The sequence below is a fragment of the Carcharodon carcharias genome, chromosome 31, assembly GCF_017639515.1.
Source record: "Carcharodon carcharias isolate sCarCar2 chromosome 31, sCarCar2.pri, whole genome shotgun sequence".
NCBI lineage: Eukaryota > Metazoa > Chordata > Chondrichthyes > Lamniformes > Lamnidae > Carcharodon > Carcharodon carcharias.
In genome coordinates, this window is record NC_054497.1 from 21321482 (window position 1) to 21341910 (window position 20429).

The 20429-nt window shown below is 46.6% G+C and overlaps 1 protein-coding gene across 3 annotated transcripts; it reads right to left on the reverse strand.

Moving 5' to 3' along the window:
- Positions 1–1123: 1123 nt before the first annotated feature.
- Positions 1124–20208, reverse strand: poldip3 (polymerase (DNA-directed), delta interacting protein 3). Of its 3 annotated transcripts, XM_041177819.1 has the most exons (10): positions 20111–20208; positions 14109–14529; positions 8892–8969; positions 8302–8415; positions 7618–7731; positions 5494–5697; positions 4697–4774; positions 2911–3040; positions 1796–1862; positions 1124–1407 (listed from the first exon to the last, which is right to left on the reverse strand). In XM_041177819.1, exons 1-10 carry the CDS (start codon positions 20167–20169, stop codon positions 1236–1238), a joined length of 1437 nt encoding a protein of 478 aa, XP_041033753.1. In that variant the 5' UTR covers positions 20170–20208; the 3' UTR covers positions 1124–1235. The 3 variants fall into 3 exon arrangements, with proteins under 3 accessions (XP_041033753.1, XP_041033754.1, XP_041033755.1); XM_041177820.1 differs by lacking the exon at positions 8302–8415; XM_041177821.1 differs by lacking the exons at positions 8302–8415; positions 8892–8969.
- Positions 20209–20429: the final 221 nt, after the last annotated feature.

Consider the following 20429-nt stretch of genomic DNA (forward strand, 5'->3'; position numbering starts at 1 on the left):
GGGGGGGGGGGGGGGGGTGGGGGGGCAAGAGAATAGCCCACTGTTGCCACTATCTGGGGGTGGGTGGAACAGACCACTGCACCTTAGGAGTGGGGATAAAGAAAACCTGCAGAGTCAAATCTTTATAATGAAACTCTGGACCTGCTGTTAGTGCCTGAAGGTCTCCAGAAAACTAATAGGTGGGAGTCTTAGAAGTAACTTCTGAGGCCACTGCTGTTTCACGGTGCAGAGATTCAAAACCCAAATCCACCGTCCAGCAGCATTAGGGGGAGGGGAGCAGCGAGTTCCCGGGATGAAGCCAGGCTATTTTGGTGGCAGCGTGAAGGACTTTATGCATGGTGAGAAATGATCTGTTGAGGCAGTCAGTCAAGTTGCAGCATTGCCAGAGCCTGGTGGTTTACATGCATCAAAGCAACCAGCAAGTTCCCCTTAACCTCAGCCCATCATTAAACACTTAACAGTCAGAAATGCAACCCAGGAGTGCCAGAAAAACACAGCAACTCCACCAGGAATACAAACAGAGAATGTTGGGAATCACAGCAAGTCTGTCAAAATACAAACGGGGAATGTGGTTTATTGCTGAAAGACTTGCTGTGCTTATCCAGCATTCCCACTTTGCCTTCTTCCCTTGGCCATATGACTTAAGGCAGATTGAGGAAAGTGTGAGAAAGATAAAGGCAAGCGGGCTGAGACACAGACTGACGCAATTACCCTGGCAGGTACACATTACTCAACCGTTGTCACTTGTGGGGGTTGTGGAGTTCATGGGAGAGTTAGGCCGGGTGTGGGAAGGTGGGGAGGAGGGGTGGCAGCAGCTTACAATACTGCATCTGTCACTCAAACCATCTCCCCCAGGACTCAGCGCAGAGTGAGGGGTGATGGGAGTTGCGTCCTCAGTGACAGTCGACAATGAGTTTGTTTCTCCAGTCGTTGAGGAACACACTTTGCAGACCAGGAAATTTAAAGGGCAAGTATACTGCCATGACTGATCAGGCCATTGGGCAAAAGCTGGCATACAGTGAGATCAGGATACCTGGGGCACAGGACATTGGGGTATCATAGGATTTTTGCCAATTGTGAATCATCAGCTCCAGAAAGCATCAGCCAGAAGGGACTAAACACAAACGATTTGGGAAACTTTTTTTTTGCAGAACCTTGTTAAACAAAAGAATCGACTGGACACACAGAGGGCCGGAGCTATGGTCGAGTGCTGAGGCGGCCATCACTGGAGCAGGTTAGAGTTTAATCTTGAAAGCGGTGGGCTGGGCTGATGTTGAAGGGCCCGAGGATTTGAAAAGCGCCTTCAGGACAGTCTCCGGATCAACCTCTGCCGGTGGCTGATTGGACGGGCGAGGCTTAGCCCTGGGAATCTCGGATTTCTTCAGCACCGGAGTATCACTCAGTCTCCTGCAGGAAAGGTCAGAGGCAGTTAGCGATTAACACTACCCACCCTGAACCCCCTCAGCAGACACTCCCCCCTGACCCCCCCACCCTGAACCCCCTCAGCAGACACTCCCCCACCCTGACCCCCCTCAGCGGACACTCCTCCCTGACGCCCCTCAGCAGACACTCCTCCTTGACCCCCCTCAGCAGACACTTCCCCCCCCCCAACCCTGACCCCCCTCAGCAGACACTCCCCCCCCCCCAACCCTGACCCCCCTCAGCAGACACTCCCTCCCCTCCTTTGCCTATCCCCCGGGCTGTACAGCCAAAGTGGGGATGGTGCTGGGATCCTGCTGGGCTGTGGGGATGCCTCAATACCACAGCAAAGTTAGCATTTCTCCAGTCAACTTACAATAGGATTGGCTGCTCTGAGGTGATGACATTTCCATTTACATGAAGGTTACATTTCATTGGCTGACCTGTGGAAGGAAAAGAAATGTTTATTGTGAACTTACAGAACTGCCCATCTTCACCTGCATATGGCATCAATTCTGGTCCCTGAGCCTCATCCCACTGTATCTCAGCTCTCACACGGTGCAACATTAACACTCTTCCCAAATCTTTGATACTTTGTCAATAGTTAAAAGAGGTTCTTACTGCCTGCAAACACCAACAGATTCATTCACTGCACATAAATAAAATTTAAAAAAAGACTAAGGGACAAAACTACCTAAGGCTGTTTGTCGGAGGTAGCGTTTGTGTTGATATTCCCTCAAAGAGACACAAGATTGGGAAAGATTGGCATTGGGCGGAAGGTCTGAGAGACAGCAGTTAGTATACAGATATCTCCCCAGAGAGGGACTGAAAGATACCAGTCAGTACAGGGACATCTCTCTGAGAGAGGGGGTCTGAGAGACATCAGTCAGTGTACAGATATCTCCCTGAGAGAGAGGTCTGAGAGACACCAATCAGTGTACAGACATCTCCCCAGAGAGGGACTGAGAGACACCAGTCAGTATAGGGACATCTCTCTGAGAGAGGGGGTCTGAGAGACATCAGTTAGTGTACAGATATCTTCCTGAGAGGGAGGTTCTGAGACTCACCAATCAGTGTACAGATATCTCCCCAGAGAGGGACTGAGAGACACCAATCAGTATACAGATGACTCCCCAGAGAGAGGGACTGAAACACACCAGTCAGTATATAGCTATCTCCCTGAAAGAGAGGGTCTGAGAAACCCCAGCCAGTGTACAGATATCTCTCCCTGAGATAGAGAAAAGGGATTGAGAGACACCAGTCAATGTACAGGTGCCGGCCTGCGATTAGTTGGAGGCTGGGTTCATGTTGTGTTCTATCGACCTTCCCACAACCAAGGAGAGAGCAAATGGGAGATGAAGGGAAGCAGGGGGAGTGGGAGGGTAGTGGAGTGAGAGGGAAGGAGGGGAACAAGGCCAAGATCTCAGAAAAATCAGCTTCCCCATCACTGCATACAAACCAGTCAGGATGGGTTTCTGAAAACTGATTTACCATCCAAACATCTGTTGTTGTACTTCTTGTAAGCGGTGATGGCATCATCCTTTCTGACGAAGACAACTTCTGCCACTCCTGGATGTATCAGACGGGCTCGCTTCAGAGCGCCACAGACACAGAACAACTCCTAAACACAGGAGGAAGCAGTCAATTCATTTGGCTCACTCACTTGAACTGATCTCTGCCTGACTGCCCTTCACCCAGCCACCTCGAGCTTTTCATACAGACTCTTTGAATTAAAGCAAGGCCTCCGAGCGAGGGAGGGAGGGAGGGAGGGGGTGGGAAGTGAGGGACTGATGTTGGTGACAAATACGCATCACAATTCATGTCCACATACTTTCCACCTGATCAGATCCTGAGGGCTCTTGACAGAGCCGATGTGATAAGAGGTGTTGCCTTTTGTGGAAGAATCTAGTACTAAGGGCTATTGTTTAAAAATAAGGGGTCACCCATTTAGGACAGAGATGAGGAGAAATTTTTTCTCTCTTTGGAACTCTCTTCCTAAATAGGCGTCGCAAGGAAAGTGTTTGAATATTTTAAGCAAGGGGGTGAAAGATGATTAGGGATGGCAGAATGTGGAGTTGCTAATTACAATCAGATCGGTCATGACGTTATTGAATGGAGGAGCAGATTTGAAGGGCCGAGTAGCCTACTCCTGCTCCTAATTCGTAAGCTCACAAAACCACCCCCCCCACCCTAACCAACCCCAGGAACAGAGTTAGACTGCACTCGTCGCAATAACAGCCCCCACTGCCTGTAAGAAATATGGGTTTTTATATATGCTCTGTACTTCATAAATGTTTGCATGGGCTTTTGGTATGCAAACAGTTAACTGCTGGTCTGTGAAGAACTGTTTGCATTGGTTAGGTTAGGCGTAAATAAAGGATGTCATGTGACGATTAGGGATAGCATGTTGCATAAAACTAGACATTTATAGAAATGAAGAGTAAGAAGTTAGAACACTTCAGAATAATTAAATGAAAATCAGGACAGTTTAAAATAATTAATCTGTCTGTAGAATGTACAGTTTAACAATAAGAAAAGGATGATTCAAAATGACTAGGCTGTTTGCATTTTTGATTGTATTGCTAAACTCTGATTGTGTTACCTTTGATATTCTTGATAAGCAAGGGGGTGAAAGATTATTGGGGTTGGGTCAGTTCAACCATGATTTTATTGAACAGCAGAGCAGGCTCGAGGGGCAGAGTTGGCTACTCCTGCTCCTAACCCATATGTTACCAAAGAACAATTTAGAATTCAAATTTAGATTCCTTAGAGTTTGTTAACTGTAGTCCAAGATGTAGCTGTTAATGGTCTATTGATGTATCTGTGAATGGAATATCGATTATGTTGATTGTTGTGAATGGTGAGAGTCAATTGCTTTTACCGAAGATAGGAGGAATCCTGGATACCAGAGCTAGAGAGGGACAAAAAGGGCTCTCTGAAAGGGTTCAGTATGCAGGTGTACAGATTCACAGGAAACAGAAGAAAAAAGTCAGACCGGAACTAGTGTCGATCTGTGTCCAAATTGCTCTGGAGAGTTAAGGCAATATGTGACTCGAAAACTATTGCCTGGTTGTTAAGTGTTGCTGTTACATTTACTCAAATTCTCTTAATCTTTCACACCAAAACAATGGTCTTCCAATTTTTTGTCTTGTCAAGAACCTGAATAAAGATTCAAGTAATTTACAGAACCCTAAAAAACAGCGACCCAGATGGGACAGGGGTAGACTGCACTAATTGCAATTAAACCTTCCCCAGGATGGAGCTGAATCAAACTCACCACAATGTCCTCCTCAGTCACTCGAGGATGAAGATTATTGACGGTCATTTTTGTCCCTTCTAATGGACTCAGATTCAGCTGTAGAGATCAACGAGAGACATGTTACACCTTCAGTAAGCAGTGAGCATGAGCTCACAGGTCTGATTACCAGTTACTGTCCACTGGTTACGCAGGGTACATGCAACCAAGAAGCCTCCCAAACTATAGGGTGACATGAATGTAAGCATCAGGCTCCACCCTGGGCCATACCCAGTCTCAGTGTGAGAATGCAGGGATGGCAGTGTCTTCATCAGCATCACAGAAGACTTCAGGGGCACAAGAAGCAAAAGGCAGCCTGCCCACTGTTGATCACTCCCCTGTGACCTGTGCTCGAAAGTCAGCTCATGTTGGAGTAAAGCCTCGATGTGATGCACCATAATGTCAAATCTCAGGTACTGAAGGACAGTCAGAACCAGTGGAAGAGCAGCCCAGAGTGAACCAGTGTTTTGGGGGTGAGGGAAGTGAGGGGAAAATTGGGAACAGGCCCTCAGTGTTGAATAGTTTAGAAACTAAAAGCTTCATTCAATGTCAAGCAGCCTGCCCCTTCACCAACAAGGGCCCATATAGAAGGACAAGGAGAGAAAGCCGCTAGTTTACAGCTTCCTCCAGTCAGGTGTGAATTGGCTACAGAAACACCTCAAGCTGCGAAGTACATTACACTGTCAACAGTCTCTGGGGTGTAAAATATAAGGTATAATTCAGAGGGACTCATGAATGCTGGAGCCCATTGAGGGTGGTGTAGTGTGAATGATGGGTACCTCCAGAGGCAGCGCATCATCAGCCGGGTCCTGCTCTGCTGCTAGTCCTGCTGCTAGTCCTGCTGTTCTTGATACATTTGCTGGCGGTCTGGAGCGTGTGAGGGTGAGAGGCGGCGGTGGAGGAGCAGTGTACGTGTCATTCTGGACCACTTTTGTCAGGGGAACAGTCTTTCCCAAAGAAAGCTTCGAGGCAGTGAACCCAGGCTGGACAGAAAGAAGAGGAGAAACAAAAGGAGACAGTTTATTCCTGAATAAAATCTCCACCATGCATGTAAACCCCATATACATCCCATTGCAGGCATTTGTCTGAACCCCTCTGATTGGACGACTCTGAACAGTCGTGTTTCTTTAAAACTGAACAATTAAGAATTTCAAACTACACTGGCATTGAAACATAGCCCTGTAACTGAACGTGATATTGAGTATGGCACTGGTTTGAAGCATTGCCCTCAACTATCTAATAGAATCAATGTACCTGAAGGTCCCGTCTCAAACAGTAAACTCTTCAAAATAGTATTGGACTGGTTCTGCCTTTTCATCATTCCCTGCTTTTAATTCACATTTCCAGCATTCAGCCTTTTAATTTATCATCTTACCAGTTTTGTATCTGACTACAGGTATTTGTCACCTCTCCACCTACCTTCCCCCGAACTGGTCAGTTGCTGCTGAGAACACAAGTCCAATTACATTAATCAGCATCACCAGTGTAAGAACATTATCCCCCTGATAACGCAAAGCTTTAGTGTCAAGTGGAATGGGCCAAGGATGCTGGGTTCCCATTTGGGTAGAAGTTTTACATTTTGACCAAGTTCTCCCACTGATTGCTAGTAAGAAAACCAGGAAAGGATATCAAGGAGTTTGGAAGCTGGGAAGGTGACAAAATCAGACTATTGTTGGGAGAGAAAACACTTTCCATTGCAGGCAGCTGCGTCAGCACCAAGCACTCCCTGATGAGGTACTGTACCGTGCGGGGAGATACAAAGGAAAGCTCTGTGCTTAGAAAAGGAGCCTAATGTCCTAATGCCTAGGCTCTGGACCCTGGGTGACCCAGTCCTGTTGTATGGACCAGCCTTCAACATTTCCTGGGCCTCCAAGTCATGTCCAGTTCTAGAGGGCTACCATCACAGGCAAATCAGTGACTAGAACAGTTTTAAGGCTGATTTATTTGGTTGGGGGGGGGGAGTGGTTTGCAGAAGCAGAGTGAACAGAATGGGGAAGGAGGGCATTAAAAATTAGGGACTCCTTTCCCATATCTCACTGAACTGAATTTCAGCAGCAGTACGAGAGACTGAAGGACAAACTCGGCCAGAAAGTTCCCACTGGGCTTTGCTGGACTGTGAGGCCTCCAGGAGCTCTCACAGCTGTTACTGCTTTGCCAAGACACATCGCCACTCCCAGAAAGTGCCTTCTGTGGGAAACACATCCGTTCTACCAGGTATCGCCCACCAGCTTTCCCCCACCACCCCCACCCCACACCCGCCCCACCGCTTTAGTTACCTTAATCATCATTTTGAGTCAACATTAGCTTCCTTCGAATTAGCTGAGCTCCTAACGAGGTTAACAACTCACCTTGGTGAGACCCCTTTCTCCACAGGTAAGATCCCTGCTTCAGACAAACTGTTAATTATTGCACCACAGAATTCAGCTCACTGTGCCCGACTGGCTGGCTGAAAGATTTGTCCAATTAGTCCAACTCCTCCTCCTCTTTCTCCATAGCCCCTGCAAATTTCTCCCCTTCAAATATTTATCCAATTCTCTTTTGGAAATTATTATTGAATCTGCTTCTGCTGCCCTATCGGACAGCACAGTCCAGATCACAACAACTCGCTGTGTTAAAAAATCATTTTGCCAAAGACCTTAAATCTTTATGCTCTGAGTTTCTCCTTAGTCATAGATTAATACTGCACAGAAGGTGCCACTTGGCTCATTGTGCCTGTGCCAGCTCTACCAAAACCCTTCACAATTTTGGAATGCCTCTATTAATCCACATGTCCTGAAAAACATGCACCACCCTGTACTGTGCCAATGGCTCCAGCATGTCACTGTATTTTCCTGTAAAAAACACACACACACGATCTTCACACCCTCTGTGTTTAGTTCTCTGAATAAGAACAAAAGACTCACCCTCTTCTGAGTAAGGTGGTTTGTCACTGTGCCAATTTTCATGGGTTTGTTTGTCACAGGTATCGAATGTAGGATTTCCTCTTCCTCCTCTTCCATCTCCTCTTCCTCAAGAACCTGAGGCAAAAGTACAAAACTGAGACCACAACCAACCTTGCTTCATGGGCTCAGCCAAGCCAAGACTGAACCCAACCAAAATGGTTGCAAACCACAATTAGACAGCTTCACAAGAGTCAGTCTGAATTCAAATCAGTTGGCCAGATCGGATTGCTCTTTTGGCAGTGGTCAGCCCACAGCATTGTACCGATGATGGCTATTCATCTGGAGCAGTTTGCTCCAATCTCATTCCCTGCCCTTCCCCTGTGGAAAAGTCTTGCATGTTCTGTGTGGGAATGTCTCCTCCCATTACCCTCTTGTTCAACTGATAATTCGCACTCTCTGCTCTTTCGTTACTCGTTCACTAACCAATGGAAACAATCTATTTACCCTCCCCAAACCTATCAAAAGAGTTACAAGTGAAATAAGGTTGAAAATAAAACAATAACCAGACTGACATCACAATGCCAGATGGAAGGCACCTTATTGGCTGTACAGACTAATAGCAATAACCTGATTCCTTGTCAGTGAAGTACTCTTTGATGCCTATGACATGAAACTGGACAGAACGAAAGCTGACTAACCACATACCTGAAACCCTATGGATGAGGAAGGAGATTCTATCCGACTGTGCTGCAAACACAGACACTGACGCGGACACGGCCACCTTGGCTGTTCGCCATCTCGCACCGTCAAGGGCCGCACCTAAAAAAATGGCCATTTAGAGAAGCTACCGTGGGAAGCTGCCCTCCCCTCCCTGTAACCAGACCCTGTACCCCAGCAACCTGGCGTCGTAATCCAGCAGGCCTGCACCCGCCAGTACTGTGCCCCAGTGTTGAACACTGATGGATCTGCACCAGCAGCACTATATCACTGTGCTATACAGTGATCGATCTGTACCACCAGTACTGTATCAGTGCTAGACAGCAATGGATCTGCACCCACTAGCACTGTAGCCCAGTGTTATAGTGATGGGTCTGCACCCACCTGCTGAAAACACTACCTCCAGCAACCCACCTCCAGGATTAAGGAGGTGCAATTTATATATGGACAACTTTGTGCTTTTCATATTTCCTAGCTTTCTATTTATTGAAGTCTCAGTGGACGGAGTAGAGGTATGTAGTTAGTGGCTCTCCCTTTCCGGTTGTGCCTGTGGTGAGGAAATGCCAGCAAATTCTCACCTGGCTAGGGCTCTGGTCATTCACCACATTGATTCGCATTCCCAAGGGTTGAGACAGCACAGGAGTAACAGGTCTTTTCTGTGAATGTCAAATGAAAACATTCTAGTTACTACATTAAGTACAGCAGCAGCTCTGTGCAGCTCTACACAGGCTGAAGAAATTGAAGAAAGACTTGCAGTTAAACAGCAATATTCAAAACCTTCAGATACCCTTAAGTGTTGGTAGCCAAAAGTGCTATCGAACTGTAGACACTGTTGTAAAGTGGAAGGTGTGGCAGCCAATTTACTCACAGCAAAATCCCACAAACAGCAGTGAGTTCATGATAATCTGTTTTACTGATGTTGGCAGAGGGATAAATGGTAACAGGACACCCGGGAGAACTCCCTTCCTCTCTGAAATGGTGACATGGGATCTTTAACGTCTACTGGGGAGGGAAGATAGGGTCTCGGTTTAATGTCTCATCTGAGAGACTGCACCTCTGACAATGCAGCATTCCCTTAGTTTTGCACAAAAATGGTCAACCTGGATTTGAGCTCAAGTGTTTGGCGTGGGACTTGAGTCCAGAACCTTCTGATTCAAGAGGCGAGAGAGCTACTCATTCAACCAAAGCTGACAATCTGACACCCACACTGAGTGCTTTACAGCGATGTCCAGCAAAACTCCGAATCCTCTTGGGGGGTGGGGGGGCTGCATAAAGGCATGCTCCAGTTAGTCAGGTTGAAGTCCTCACTTTCTGTGGAGCTGACACAAATACCACTCACAGAATCATGAATACAGCAAGTTAGAAAATGCTTTAACTTGTTTCAAAGCACAACTGTCTCTCCTTTCAGTGCTGTGGTTACTTACTATCCAATCCCAAAATTCTGAATTCCACCACACCCAGTTTCCCCACTAAAGCTCTATCCACAGATTGACATGGGGAGGTTCACACCATTGGGGGCCCTGAAGGACGCAAAGGCCAATCAAGGCGCAGCTTCTCCAAACTCTTCCTTTCCTAAAAGTCTTGACCCAAGATGGATACAGTTCCCTGGGTGTTATAGACCTCCCAATCCACCCCATGTGGCTTGGATCATGATGGCCAGGAGGCCAGATAGCCCATTAAGCCCATTCTGGTCAGTCAATGAGATCATTGCTGATTTGGGACTTAGCTCTGCATACCCAGTTTAGGCCAATATCCCTTAATACCTTTGATTAACAAGAATCCATCAATCTCAAAGTTAAAACTAACTGACCCAGCATCAATTGTCGTTTCAAGTCGAATATGAAGAAGAAACGTCTGTTTCTCTCTGCACAGATGCTGCCAGGCCAGCTGAGTATTTCCAGCACTTTGTTTTTATTTCAGATTTCCAACACCTGCAGAATTTTGCTTTTATTTTAGCATCAATTGTCACTTCTGGAAGAAGTTTCCAAATTCTACCGCTCTTTACACCGGGCAGTGTTTCCTAATTCCAATCCTGAAAGTTCTGACTCAAATTTTTATACTAGCAGAAATAGTTTTTCTCTATCTGCCCTACCAGCAATCCTTAATATCTTGAAAACTTTGATCAAATCAGCCCTTAACTTTCTAAATTACAAGGAATACAATCTTGTGTAATCTCTCTTTGTAATTTAACTCGAAGTCCAGTTATCATTCTAATAGATCTATGCTGAACTCCCTCCAAGGCCAGTGTATCTGTCATAAGATGTGGTGGTCAAAACTGAACACAACATGGAAGTGCGGTCTAACCAGGGCTTTGTATAGCTGTAACATGATTGCTCAACCACTGTATTCGAGATTTAAGATATCAAGCCATTTCTCATTAAAATTTTGATGATTTTCTTTACCTGTTCATGACATTTTAATGACCTATGTATGTGGACTCTCAATTCTCCTTGGATACACATTCTAGCTTTTCACCATTTACAATGTCCCCTGTTTTAATCTTCTCTGGTTCAAAGTGGATGACCTCACACATGCCTACACTGAAATTCATTTCCTACAGTTTTGTTCATTCATTTAATCTATTAATGTCATTTTGTAATAGCAGAGTGCAATTTCCCAATCTGAAGGAAGGATTCCGGAATCGAGAGAACTTTGGAAGATTATCGTTGGGGCATTTGCAATATTCTCACCCACCTCCCTTAAAACTTTGAGATGGAAATCATTTGGTCCTGGGGGTTTGACACTCTTCAGTGCCATTATTTTCTTCATTACTGTTAATTTTCTTACATTAATTTTGGTAAGCCACCATCCCAGGTTCAATTATTAGTTTCCTTGGGGGGAAAAAAAAGCAGAAAATGCTGGAAAAACTCAGCAGGTCTGGCAGCATCTGTGGAAAGAGAAACAGAGTTAACGTTTCGAGTTCAATATGACGCTTCTTTGGAACAGGAGTTTCCTTGGAATGTCCAGCATAAGGCCTCTTCCTCAACAGTAAATACTGATGCTAAACAATTATTTAACATGTCTGCCATTTCCTTATTTTCATTGTATCACTATGATCAGGTTTTAAGGGGCCCGCAATGTTCAAGTCTTTTTCCGAATACAATTGTAAAATTTTGTGTGACATCCCTTTCTAGTTTCTTTTTGCATTCCCTTTTTGTAGCTCTTATTATCTGTTTTATCAGCCTTTGCTGTTCTTTGGCTCTTCTTCTGTCAGCATAGATGGTATCAGCAGGCTATACAGGGCATCAACCCATTGATGTCCTCACCTTCATGAGAGGATCCGGACACCTTATGTGGTAATGTGCTTCCCAACCCACTCCAGTGCACCAGCATGATAACCCACCAGGCTAACACACCAGTTCTGAAGAAGGTTCATACGGACTTGAAACGTCAACTCTGTTTCTCTCTCCACAGGTGTTGTCAGACCTGCTGAGTTTTTGCAGCATTTCCTACCTTTGTTTCAGACCAACATGCCAACTGGCTGCACCAGTACACAACCTGATGGACCAGGAACCAACCAGCCATGCCAACCCACCAACCAGCCACCCCAACACATTTTTAAAATTCTTTAATGGGATGTGGATGTCGCTGGCAAGGCCAGCATTTGTTGCCCATCCCTAATTGCCCTTGAACTGAGCGGCCTGCTAGGCCATTTCACAAGACGGTTAGAGTCATCCATACCGCTGTGGGTCTGGAGTCACATGTAGGCCAGACCAGGTAAGGATGGTAGATTTCCTTCCCTAAAGGGAATTAGCGGTTTTCATGACAGTCGATGATAGCTTCACAGTCACAACTTGCAGAGACTAGCTTTCAATTCCAGATTTTTAATTAATTTAGTCAGATTTGAACCCATGTCCCCAGAACATTAGCTTGGATCTTTGGATTACTGGTATAGTGACATTACCACCATGCCACCATCTCCCACTGGGCTAGTTGGCTACATCTTAATTTCTCGCCTCTGGTAAGATTGCTGTCCGGCATTACCAGCAGGCTCAGGAAATTTTTCAAAGGTGGTAAGATAACTCCAACCTAATTTTCTGCCCTCTCCCCAGAGTCTTTAACCCCCTTCCCCTCTCCCTTTTGGACACCTAAATTCACTCTGTACCTCTGGCCGTCTAGAGCAGTGCAACCCACATGCACCTCCCTGGACGGAATTCAACGGTGATGGCAGGGGCCTGTCCACTGGTTGGAGAGCCGCTGGCAACCCTCGTGACCATCTCCTAGAGCTCTGATCGGATTAAATCCCAATCAGGCAGACTGTTGGCTGCTGTTCCTGCAATGGGAGTTTCCTCTTTCAGAGCTGCCAACTCTCTAGAGCTGCCCACTGCTGGGGGCCTGAGGATGAGGATCGTCAACGGAACTCTGAGATGCAGATATTTGGAGCAGGCTCACTAGGTGAGTCAGGGAGGCCCTTCAGCGAGGGGGGGGGGGGGATGGGGGGCGGGCACAGGGTGGGTCAGTGTGAAGGGCCGAGAGCTGTCTTCCCTTGTGTCCTCTATTAGCACAGGAAAGTGGCCCAGGCAACTTCCCCACCACCAGGTCACCAGCATGCCCGTTAAGAGCTTACCTGGTGTTTTACCTGCATGGTGTTGTCCCTGCTCACTGCTGGTTGAATACCAACATGGGCAGGTTGAGGCCCTTCTCAACAGGCCGCCTGGCTGGAAGGCCATTCTTAACCTTTCCCACTCCAGACTTAGTGAGGAGACTCAAATTCGAAGACTCCATGCCTTTGTTCTGTATTTCTTTATGAAAGTGAGGGGTTGCCCCACTGCCATCCGATCAAACCCCATCAATACCAGTTCTTAACCGAGTCATCGCTAGACAGAATAAAACAAGATCAGCCAATCTTCTCCATTTAGCTAATCAATGCCTGTGTGCTAATTTCTTCTCTCTGACTGACTGTACCTCCCAGCTTAGTAAACTTAGATCTGACTCAATGGTCAATTCCAAGTCATTTCTATGTAGGGTTTCAGGATTGAGGAAATTTCCATCGTTTCATCCACCAACTGACCCTCCCCTCTCCTGATTCTAAAGCTGCATATCTCTATCAGACATGGCTTACCTCACCCCAATCCTACCCACTCTCCCAAATAAACTTACACTTTACAAGCTTTGCTCTATCCAAAGCAGACTCTACCAATTTTCCAATTACTAAGGTTAAGGATTCTGTTTTGTTCTGATCTCCTTATTCAATATAAGGTAATATTGGCTCCTTACTAAACCACCCCCCACAAAAATTACCGCAAAATCAGGCGCTCCCTGGAAGGTTCTAAGGCCTGAAGTCCCAGTGTCAGTCTCGAAATACGTACTTTGCTGTGAATATTGTTTGATTGCCTACTACGCGTTAGCAGTGGGATTGTGATGCCAGCAGCACTGCGCTGACTCTTTACTTTGGTGATTTTAAAATCATTTTTCCCAGAATCAGAAGAAACTTTGAAGAGGATTGCTGATCAAATTAAATCCAGTGGTAATCAGAGTGGGGGCTGGGGGGGGAGCAGAGTATGGAACCAGACAGTGTTGGCTGGAGCAGTGCAGCCATGATGTGACCTCCCAGGTCATTTTACACTGGGACATGGGAAGCAACAAGCACCGGGCATGGACACTGGCCTCTCCGGTGATGCCAGTGACAGTCACCAGCCTCCCCGTCCACACCAGTGACACTGTCACTGAACTCTCTTGTAAAGACCAGCAGCATCGACACCCATGTAAGGAATACACCACATGGTAAGAGATGGATTGACACAGTAAATATTTCTGTGCCAAATATACCGAGGTTGCAGGTTAAAAGTTTCCACCTGTGGTACTTGGAATGTTTTAGTTATCCTGCCTCCTGTGTTGACGGTTTCTTCTGTTGGAGCGGTGGATGCTGCTGGAACACTTCTCCTGGCGCTCAGTCGCTCCCGAGCATCCAATACTTTCTTCACCACTGGCGCTTTCTCATTTCCTTCCTGGCCCTTCCTTGAATTGATCATTTCACGTGCGTCGAGAACCTTTGGGGCGCTCCCAATTATTTTTGAGCGCATGTCCTTCTGCCCCAGGCGTTCTCGAGCGTCTCTCATTGTTAACCGCTGTCGCGCATCCGTGATGCCGATCTTCTGCCGTGCATCAAAAGTCCGTTGAAAGCCAGTGACAGGCCAGCTCGTACTCAAGTTTACAAACTGATCTCCAATCCGTGACTTAATGCCACCAACAACTGGCCTGGCACTCGGTGACGGTCTGTAACAAAACAAGAAGCACAAATAAACTATCCAGCAGAATCAAAACCCCAGCTCCAACATGTGGTTCACTGACTCTCTCGATCCTGACAGTACAGAGTGTTAGAGTCAGCATCGCAGTCACTGCATAGGTGGACAATGTTTTCACACTATAGCAACAACCATAATCCTAGATTACAGCATTGGTGGGTACAGGTCTGTCTCTGTACAATATAAGGGTACAGTCCTGATGTATACAGGTCTGTGTGTAGTACACAGGCTTCTGGGTCTAGAGCAGTGTGGTATTCACTGCAGAAGGCCCTGGGATGGGTTAATGTACTATACAGGGTACAGGGCCCAGGGGTGGGTTAATGGGATGGGTGAGGGGAGCAAGTGCAGTATAGGGGTTACAGGACCTGGAGATAGTGCAGTATATACAGAACAGGGCCCGGGGAGCATGCAATATACGGGGTACAGGTGAGAAAGTAATATATAGGGTCCAAGGCATTGCAAAACATGGGGTACAGGGCCCGGGGAGCGTGCAATATACAGAGCCCGGGGGAAGAAAGCAATATACAGGTTCCAGGGGCAGTGCAAAGTATAGGTTACAGAGCTCAGGGCAGTGCAAAAAACAGGGCCTGGGGAGAGTGCAATGAGAAAAGTACAGGGCCCAGGGAAGAATGCAATATACAGGGTACAGGGCCCAGGTGAGCACAAAATAAAAGGTACAGGGCCGGGGGAGGGGGAAGGTACAGGGCCGGGAGGAAGTGCAACATACAAGGTACAGGACCTGGGGAGACTGCAATATACAGGGTACAGGGCACAGGGCCTAGGGCCTAGTGCAATATGCAGGCTATGGGGCCCAGGGCTGAACAAGAACAAACCAGCTCCAGGTTTCCTTACCCACTCTGGGTGCTAACAGTGGGACTGACGTAGACTCTGGGAACTGGGGTTTGAGAAATCTGGAACAAGATAGCAGCCTGATGTAAATTCCAGGATTTAGGGTCGATCCTGGGGTCCTCAGATAAATCCCAGGGATTGCGAGGCAAATCCCAGGGTTTGGGGTAAATATGACATATGAACATATGAATTAGGAGCACGAGGAGGCCAATCCATCCTTTGAACCTGCTCCACCATTTGATAAAATCATGGTTGATCTTACTGTGGTTTCAACTCCACTTCCCCGTCTACCCCTATACCCTTTGACTCCCTTGTTAATCAAGAATCTATCTAACTCAGCCTTAAAAATATTCAATGACCCAGCCTCCTGTGCTCTCTGGGGAAGAGAATTCCTCAGACTAGGGACCCTCAGACAAAAAAAATCTCATCTCCATCTTAAATTGGAAACCCCTTATTTTTAAGCCGTATCCTTAGTTCTAGTCTCACCCATAAGAAGAAACATCTTTACAGTATCGACCCGATCAAGTCCTCTCAGGATCTTTCATGTTTTAATAAGATCGTGTCTCATTCTCCTAAACGCAAATGGTTACAGGCGCAATCTATCCAAGCTTTCTTCATAAAATAATCCCTTCATCCCAGGAATCAGTCAAGTAAACCTTCTCTGTACTGCCTCTAATGCAATTATATCCTTTAAGAAAGGAGACCAAAACTGTACACAGTACTCCAGATGTGGTCTCACCAACGCCCTGTACAACTGTGGCAAAACCTCACTACTTCTATACTCGAGCCCCTTTGCATTAAATGACAACATCCCATTTGCTTTCCTAATCACTTGCTGTACCTGCATACTAACTTATTGTGATCCATGTATCAGGGCACCAAGATCCCTCTGTACTGCAGAGTTAAGCAATCTCTCTCCTTTAAATAATATGCTGCTTGTCTATTCTTCCTGACAAAGTGGACTAGTTCACTTGGGGAGGGTTAACAAGGCAAGGGATTACACTATGAATGGTAGGACCCTGGAAAGTACTGAAGATCAGAGGAACCTTGGTGTGCATATCCAGAGATCCCTGGAGGCAGCAGAGGAGATAGATAAGGTGGTTTAGAAGCAAAAGGGATACTTGCCTTTTTTAGCTGTGTCATAGGATACAAGAGCAGGAGGGTGATGCTGGAACTGTATAAATGTTGGTTAGGCCACAACTTGAGTACTGCGTACAGTTCTGGTCACCACATTATAGGAAGGATGTGACTGCACTGGAGAGGGTGCAGAGGAGATTTACCAGGATGCTGCCTGAGCTGGAGGGTCTGAGCTATAAGGAAAGTTGGATAGGTTGGGGTTGTTTTCCTTGGAGCAGTGAAAGTAGAGAGGGGACCTGTAAGATTGTGAGGGGCATAGATAGGGTGGATAGGAAGGCACTTTTTCCATTAGTAGAGGGGTCAATAACCAGGGGGCATAGATTTAAGGTAAGAGGTAAAAGGCTAAGAGGGGAGTTGAGGAGAAATGTTTTCACCCAGAGGGTGGTGGGAGTCTGGAACTCACAGCCTGAAAGGGTGGTTGAGTCAAAAACTCTAGTAAAATTTAAGAAGTATCTAGATTCACTTGCGTTGCCATAGCCTCCAGGGCTATGGGCTAAGCGCTGGAAAATGGGATTAGTGTCATCAGATCTTTGTTGACCAGCAAAGATGGGCCAAATAGCCTCCTGTGCTGTAAATGTCCATGGGTCTATGTGGCTTCATGAGTTCACATTTTCCCACACTATACTCCATCTGCTAAATTTTTGCCCATTCACTGAACCTGTCGACATCCCTTTGCAGACTCTTTATGACCTCTTCATAACTTACAAATTGCAAATTTAGCAACCATACATTTGGTCCCTTCATCCAAGCCATTCATATAGTTGAGGCCCCAGCACTGATTGCTGTGGCACTTCACATCTTGCCAACTCGAAAATGACCCATTTATCCCTACTCTCTGCTTCTTGTTACCTAGGTAATCCTCTATCCATGCTAAGATGTTACCACCTACACCATAAGCTCTTAATTGTAGAGTGACCTCTGATGTGGCACCATATCAAATGCCTTTTGAACCCAAGTACACCACATCTACAGGTTCCCCATTATCCACCCTACTTGTTACTTTCTCAAAGAACTCTAATAAATCAGTCAAACACAATTTCTCTTTCACAAATCCATGCTGACTCTGCCTGACTGCATCAAGATTTAAGTGCTCTGCTTTAATCTCCTTAACAATAGATTCTAGCATTTCCCTCCGACAGATGTTAGGCTAACTGTCCTGTAGTTACCTGCTTTCTGTCTCTCTCCTTTTTTGAATAGAGGAGTTACATTCACTATTTTCTAATCTGATGGGACCTTTCCAGAATCTAGGGAATTTTGGAAAATTAAAACCAATGCATCTACTATCTCAGCAACCACTTCTTTGAAAACTGTAGGTTGAAGTCCATCAGGACCTGGGGATGTGTCAGCTTTTAGTTCGAATAATTTTTTCAGTACTCTTTCCCTGGCGACAATATTTGTTTCACCTCTTGATTTACCAGTATTTCTGCGATGTTATTTGTGTCTTCCACAGTGAAGGTAGACACAAAATCTCTGTTCAATGCATCCACCATTTCCCAATATTAATTCCATAGACGCACTCTCTAGAGGACCACCACTCACTTCTTTGGTTACTCTTTTCCTTTGTAAATACCTGTAGAAACTCCTAGCTGTTTTATATTTCTAGCTAGTTTTCCTTCATACTTTAATTTCTTCCTCATTTTTTTTTTAGTCTTTGCTGGTTTTATATTCTGTCCAGCCTCCTGACCTGCAACTAATCTTTGTGGAAATGCAAGCTTTTCCTTTCAATTTGATACTATCTTAGTTAGCCAACAATGATGCAGCCTTCTCTTAGAGTATTTCTTTCTCACTGGAATGTATCTTTGCTGAGGGTTATGAAACATCTTCTTAAATGTCTGCCACTGCATCTCTACTGACTTGCCCCTTAACCTAATTTCCTAGTTCACTTTAGCCCACTGTCTCCAAACCCTTGTAATTGCCTTTATTTAAGTTTAAAACTCAGTGGGCCTTAGCCCCACTCTTTTCTCCTTCAAACTGAATGTGAAATTCTATCATGTTATGATCGCTGCTACCTTGGGGCTCCTTTACTATGAGGCATCTCATTGCACATTACCAGAGCTAGTACAGCCTGCTCACTGGTTTTTACTTAGTTCTGTTGAAGGGTCATGAGGACTCGAAACGTCAACTGTGCGCTTCTCCGCCGATGCTGTCAGACCTGCTGAGTTTTTCCAGGTATTTCTGTTTTTGTTTTGGATTTCCAGCATCCGCAGTTTTTTGCTTTTATCTGCTCGCTGTGCTGCTCCAAGAAACTGTCCCAAAAAGTACTCTTCCAGGCTACCTTTGGCAATCTGATTCATCCACATACATTAAAATTACCCACAATTATTGCCATACCTTTCTCACAAGCCCCTGTTATTTATTCCTGTTTACCCCATTTCTACAGTTAGGGGACCTATAAACTACTTCCATAAATGACTTCTTACTTTTGCTGTTTCATATCTGTACCCAAACTGATTCTACATCTTGATCTTTAGAACTAAGGCCATCTCTCACTATTATACTAATGTCATCCCTAATTAATAGAGCAATGCCACTACCTTTTCTTAGCTTCCTGCCCTTCCAAAATGTCATGTACCCTTAAATTTGAGTAAGTCCTGGGAGTTTGGAGGGTAAATCCCAGGGGTTTAGAGGGGTTAAATCCCAGATGTTTGGGAGAGGTGAGTCCCGGAAGTTTGGATAGTAAATCCCAGGGGTCCAGAGGGGGTAAATCTCAAGGCTCTGGGGGGAGTAGATCCCAGAAGTTTGGGAGGGGTAAATCCAGGCAGTTTGGAGGGTAATTTCCAGGGGTTTAGAGGGAGAAAATCCCAAGGGTCTAGGGGAATAAATCCCTGATGTTTGGGAGGGATGAGTCCCGACAGTTTGGAGGGTAAAACCTAGGGGTTTAGGGGGGTAAATCCCAAGGGTCTGGGGGAGTAAATCCCAGATGCTTAGGGGGGTAAATCCCAGGGATTTAGAGGGGGTAAATCCCAGATGTTTGGGGGGGGGGTAAATCCCAGATGTTTAGAGGAGATAAATCCCAGATGTTTTGGGGGGGGTAAATCACAGGGGTTTAGAGGAGGTAAATCCCAGATGTTTGGGGGGGGTAAATCACAGGGGTTTAGAGGAGGTAAATCCCAGATGTTTGGGGGTAAATCACAGGGGTTTAGAGGGGGTAAATCCCAGATGTTTGGGGGGTAAATCACAAGGGTTTAGAGGGGGTAAATCCCAGGGGTTTAGAGGGGGTAAATCCCAGATATTTGGGGGGTAAATCCCAGATGTTTGCGGGTGTAAATCACAGGGTTTGCGGGAGTAAATCCCGGGGCCGCTCCCCCTCCCCAACAACCACACTTAATGGCGAACATGACTGACAGCCGCAGCAACCAATCAGGAAGGCGACCCCATCACCATCAGCCAATAAGCAGCCGAGGGGCGGGTCTAACGGCAGCAAGTTTGGTTGCGGGCGCGCGGCGCCGGTTTCCGTTCCTGACCGGCGGATTGAAGCCGAGCTCCGGGCCCCAGGGAAGCGGCTCGATCCCCGGGTCCTCGGAGCGGCTCTCTCGGCCCGGCCTTTGCCGGGCCCCGCTTCTTACCGGCCTTTAACGCGGAGCCCGCGTCTCCTGATGATGTCGTCCAGTGAGGAATCCGCCATGACGGTTCAGCTCGAGCTGGAGGCGGGTGGAGTGAGGGGGGGAGGGGGAGGGGGAGGGAGAGGGGGCGGGGCGGGGCGGGGCGTGGGGTAGGGGATGGCGGCTCGCGCAGGACAGGAAGCGGCGGCGGACCAAAGGGGAAAAAGCGCAGCCGGATGAGGAATTCGAAATCCCAGAGTGAGTGTGAATCACTGAAACCGTGAAGAGCTGGGGGGAGGAGTCTGACCCTGCGGGAGCGGGAGCGGGAGCGGGGTGTTGGGGG

Excerpts from the sequence above, each read along its gene's own strand:
- poldip3 (XM_041177819.1), bottom strand. The coding sequence starts at position 20,169 with ATGGCGGATTCCTCACTGGACGACATCATCAGGAGACGCGGGCTCCGC. Across the intron at positions 4,775-5,493 it reads ATGATGCGCTGCCTCTGGAG|CTGAATCTGAGTCCATTAGA; the intron begins GTACCCATCATT and ends TGATCTCTACAG. Across the intron at positions 1,408-1,795 it reads TCAGAGCAGCCAATCCTATT|GAGACTGAGTGATACTCCGG; the intron begins GTAAGTTGACTG and ends CCTTTCCTGCAG.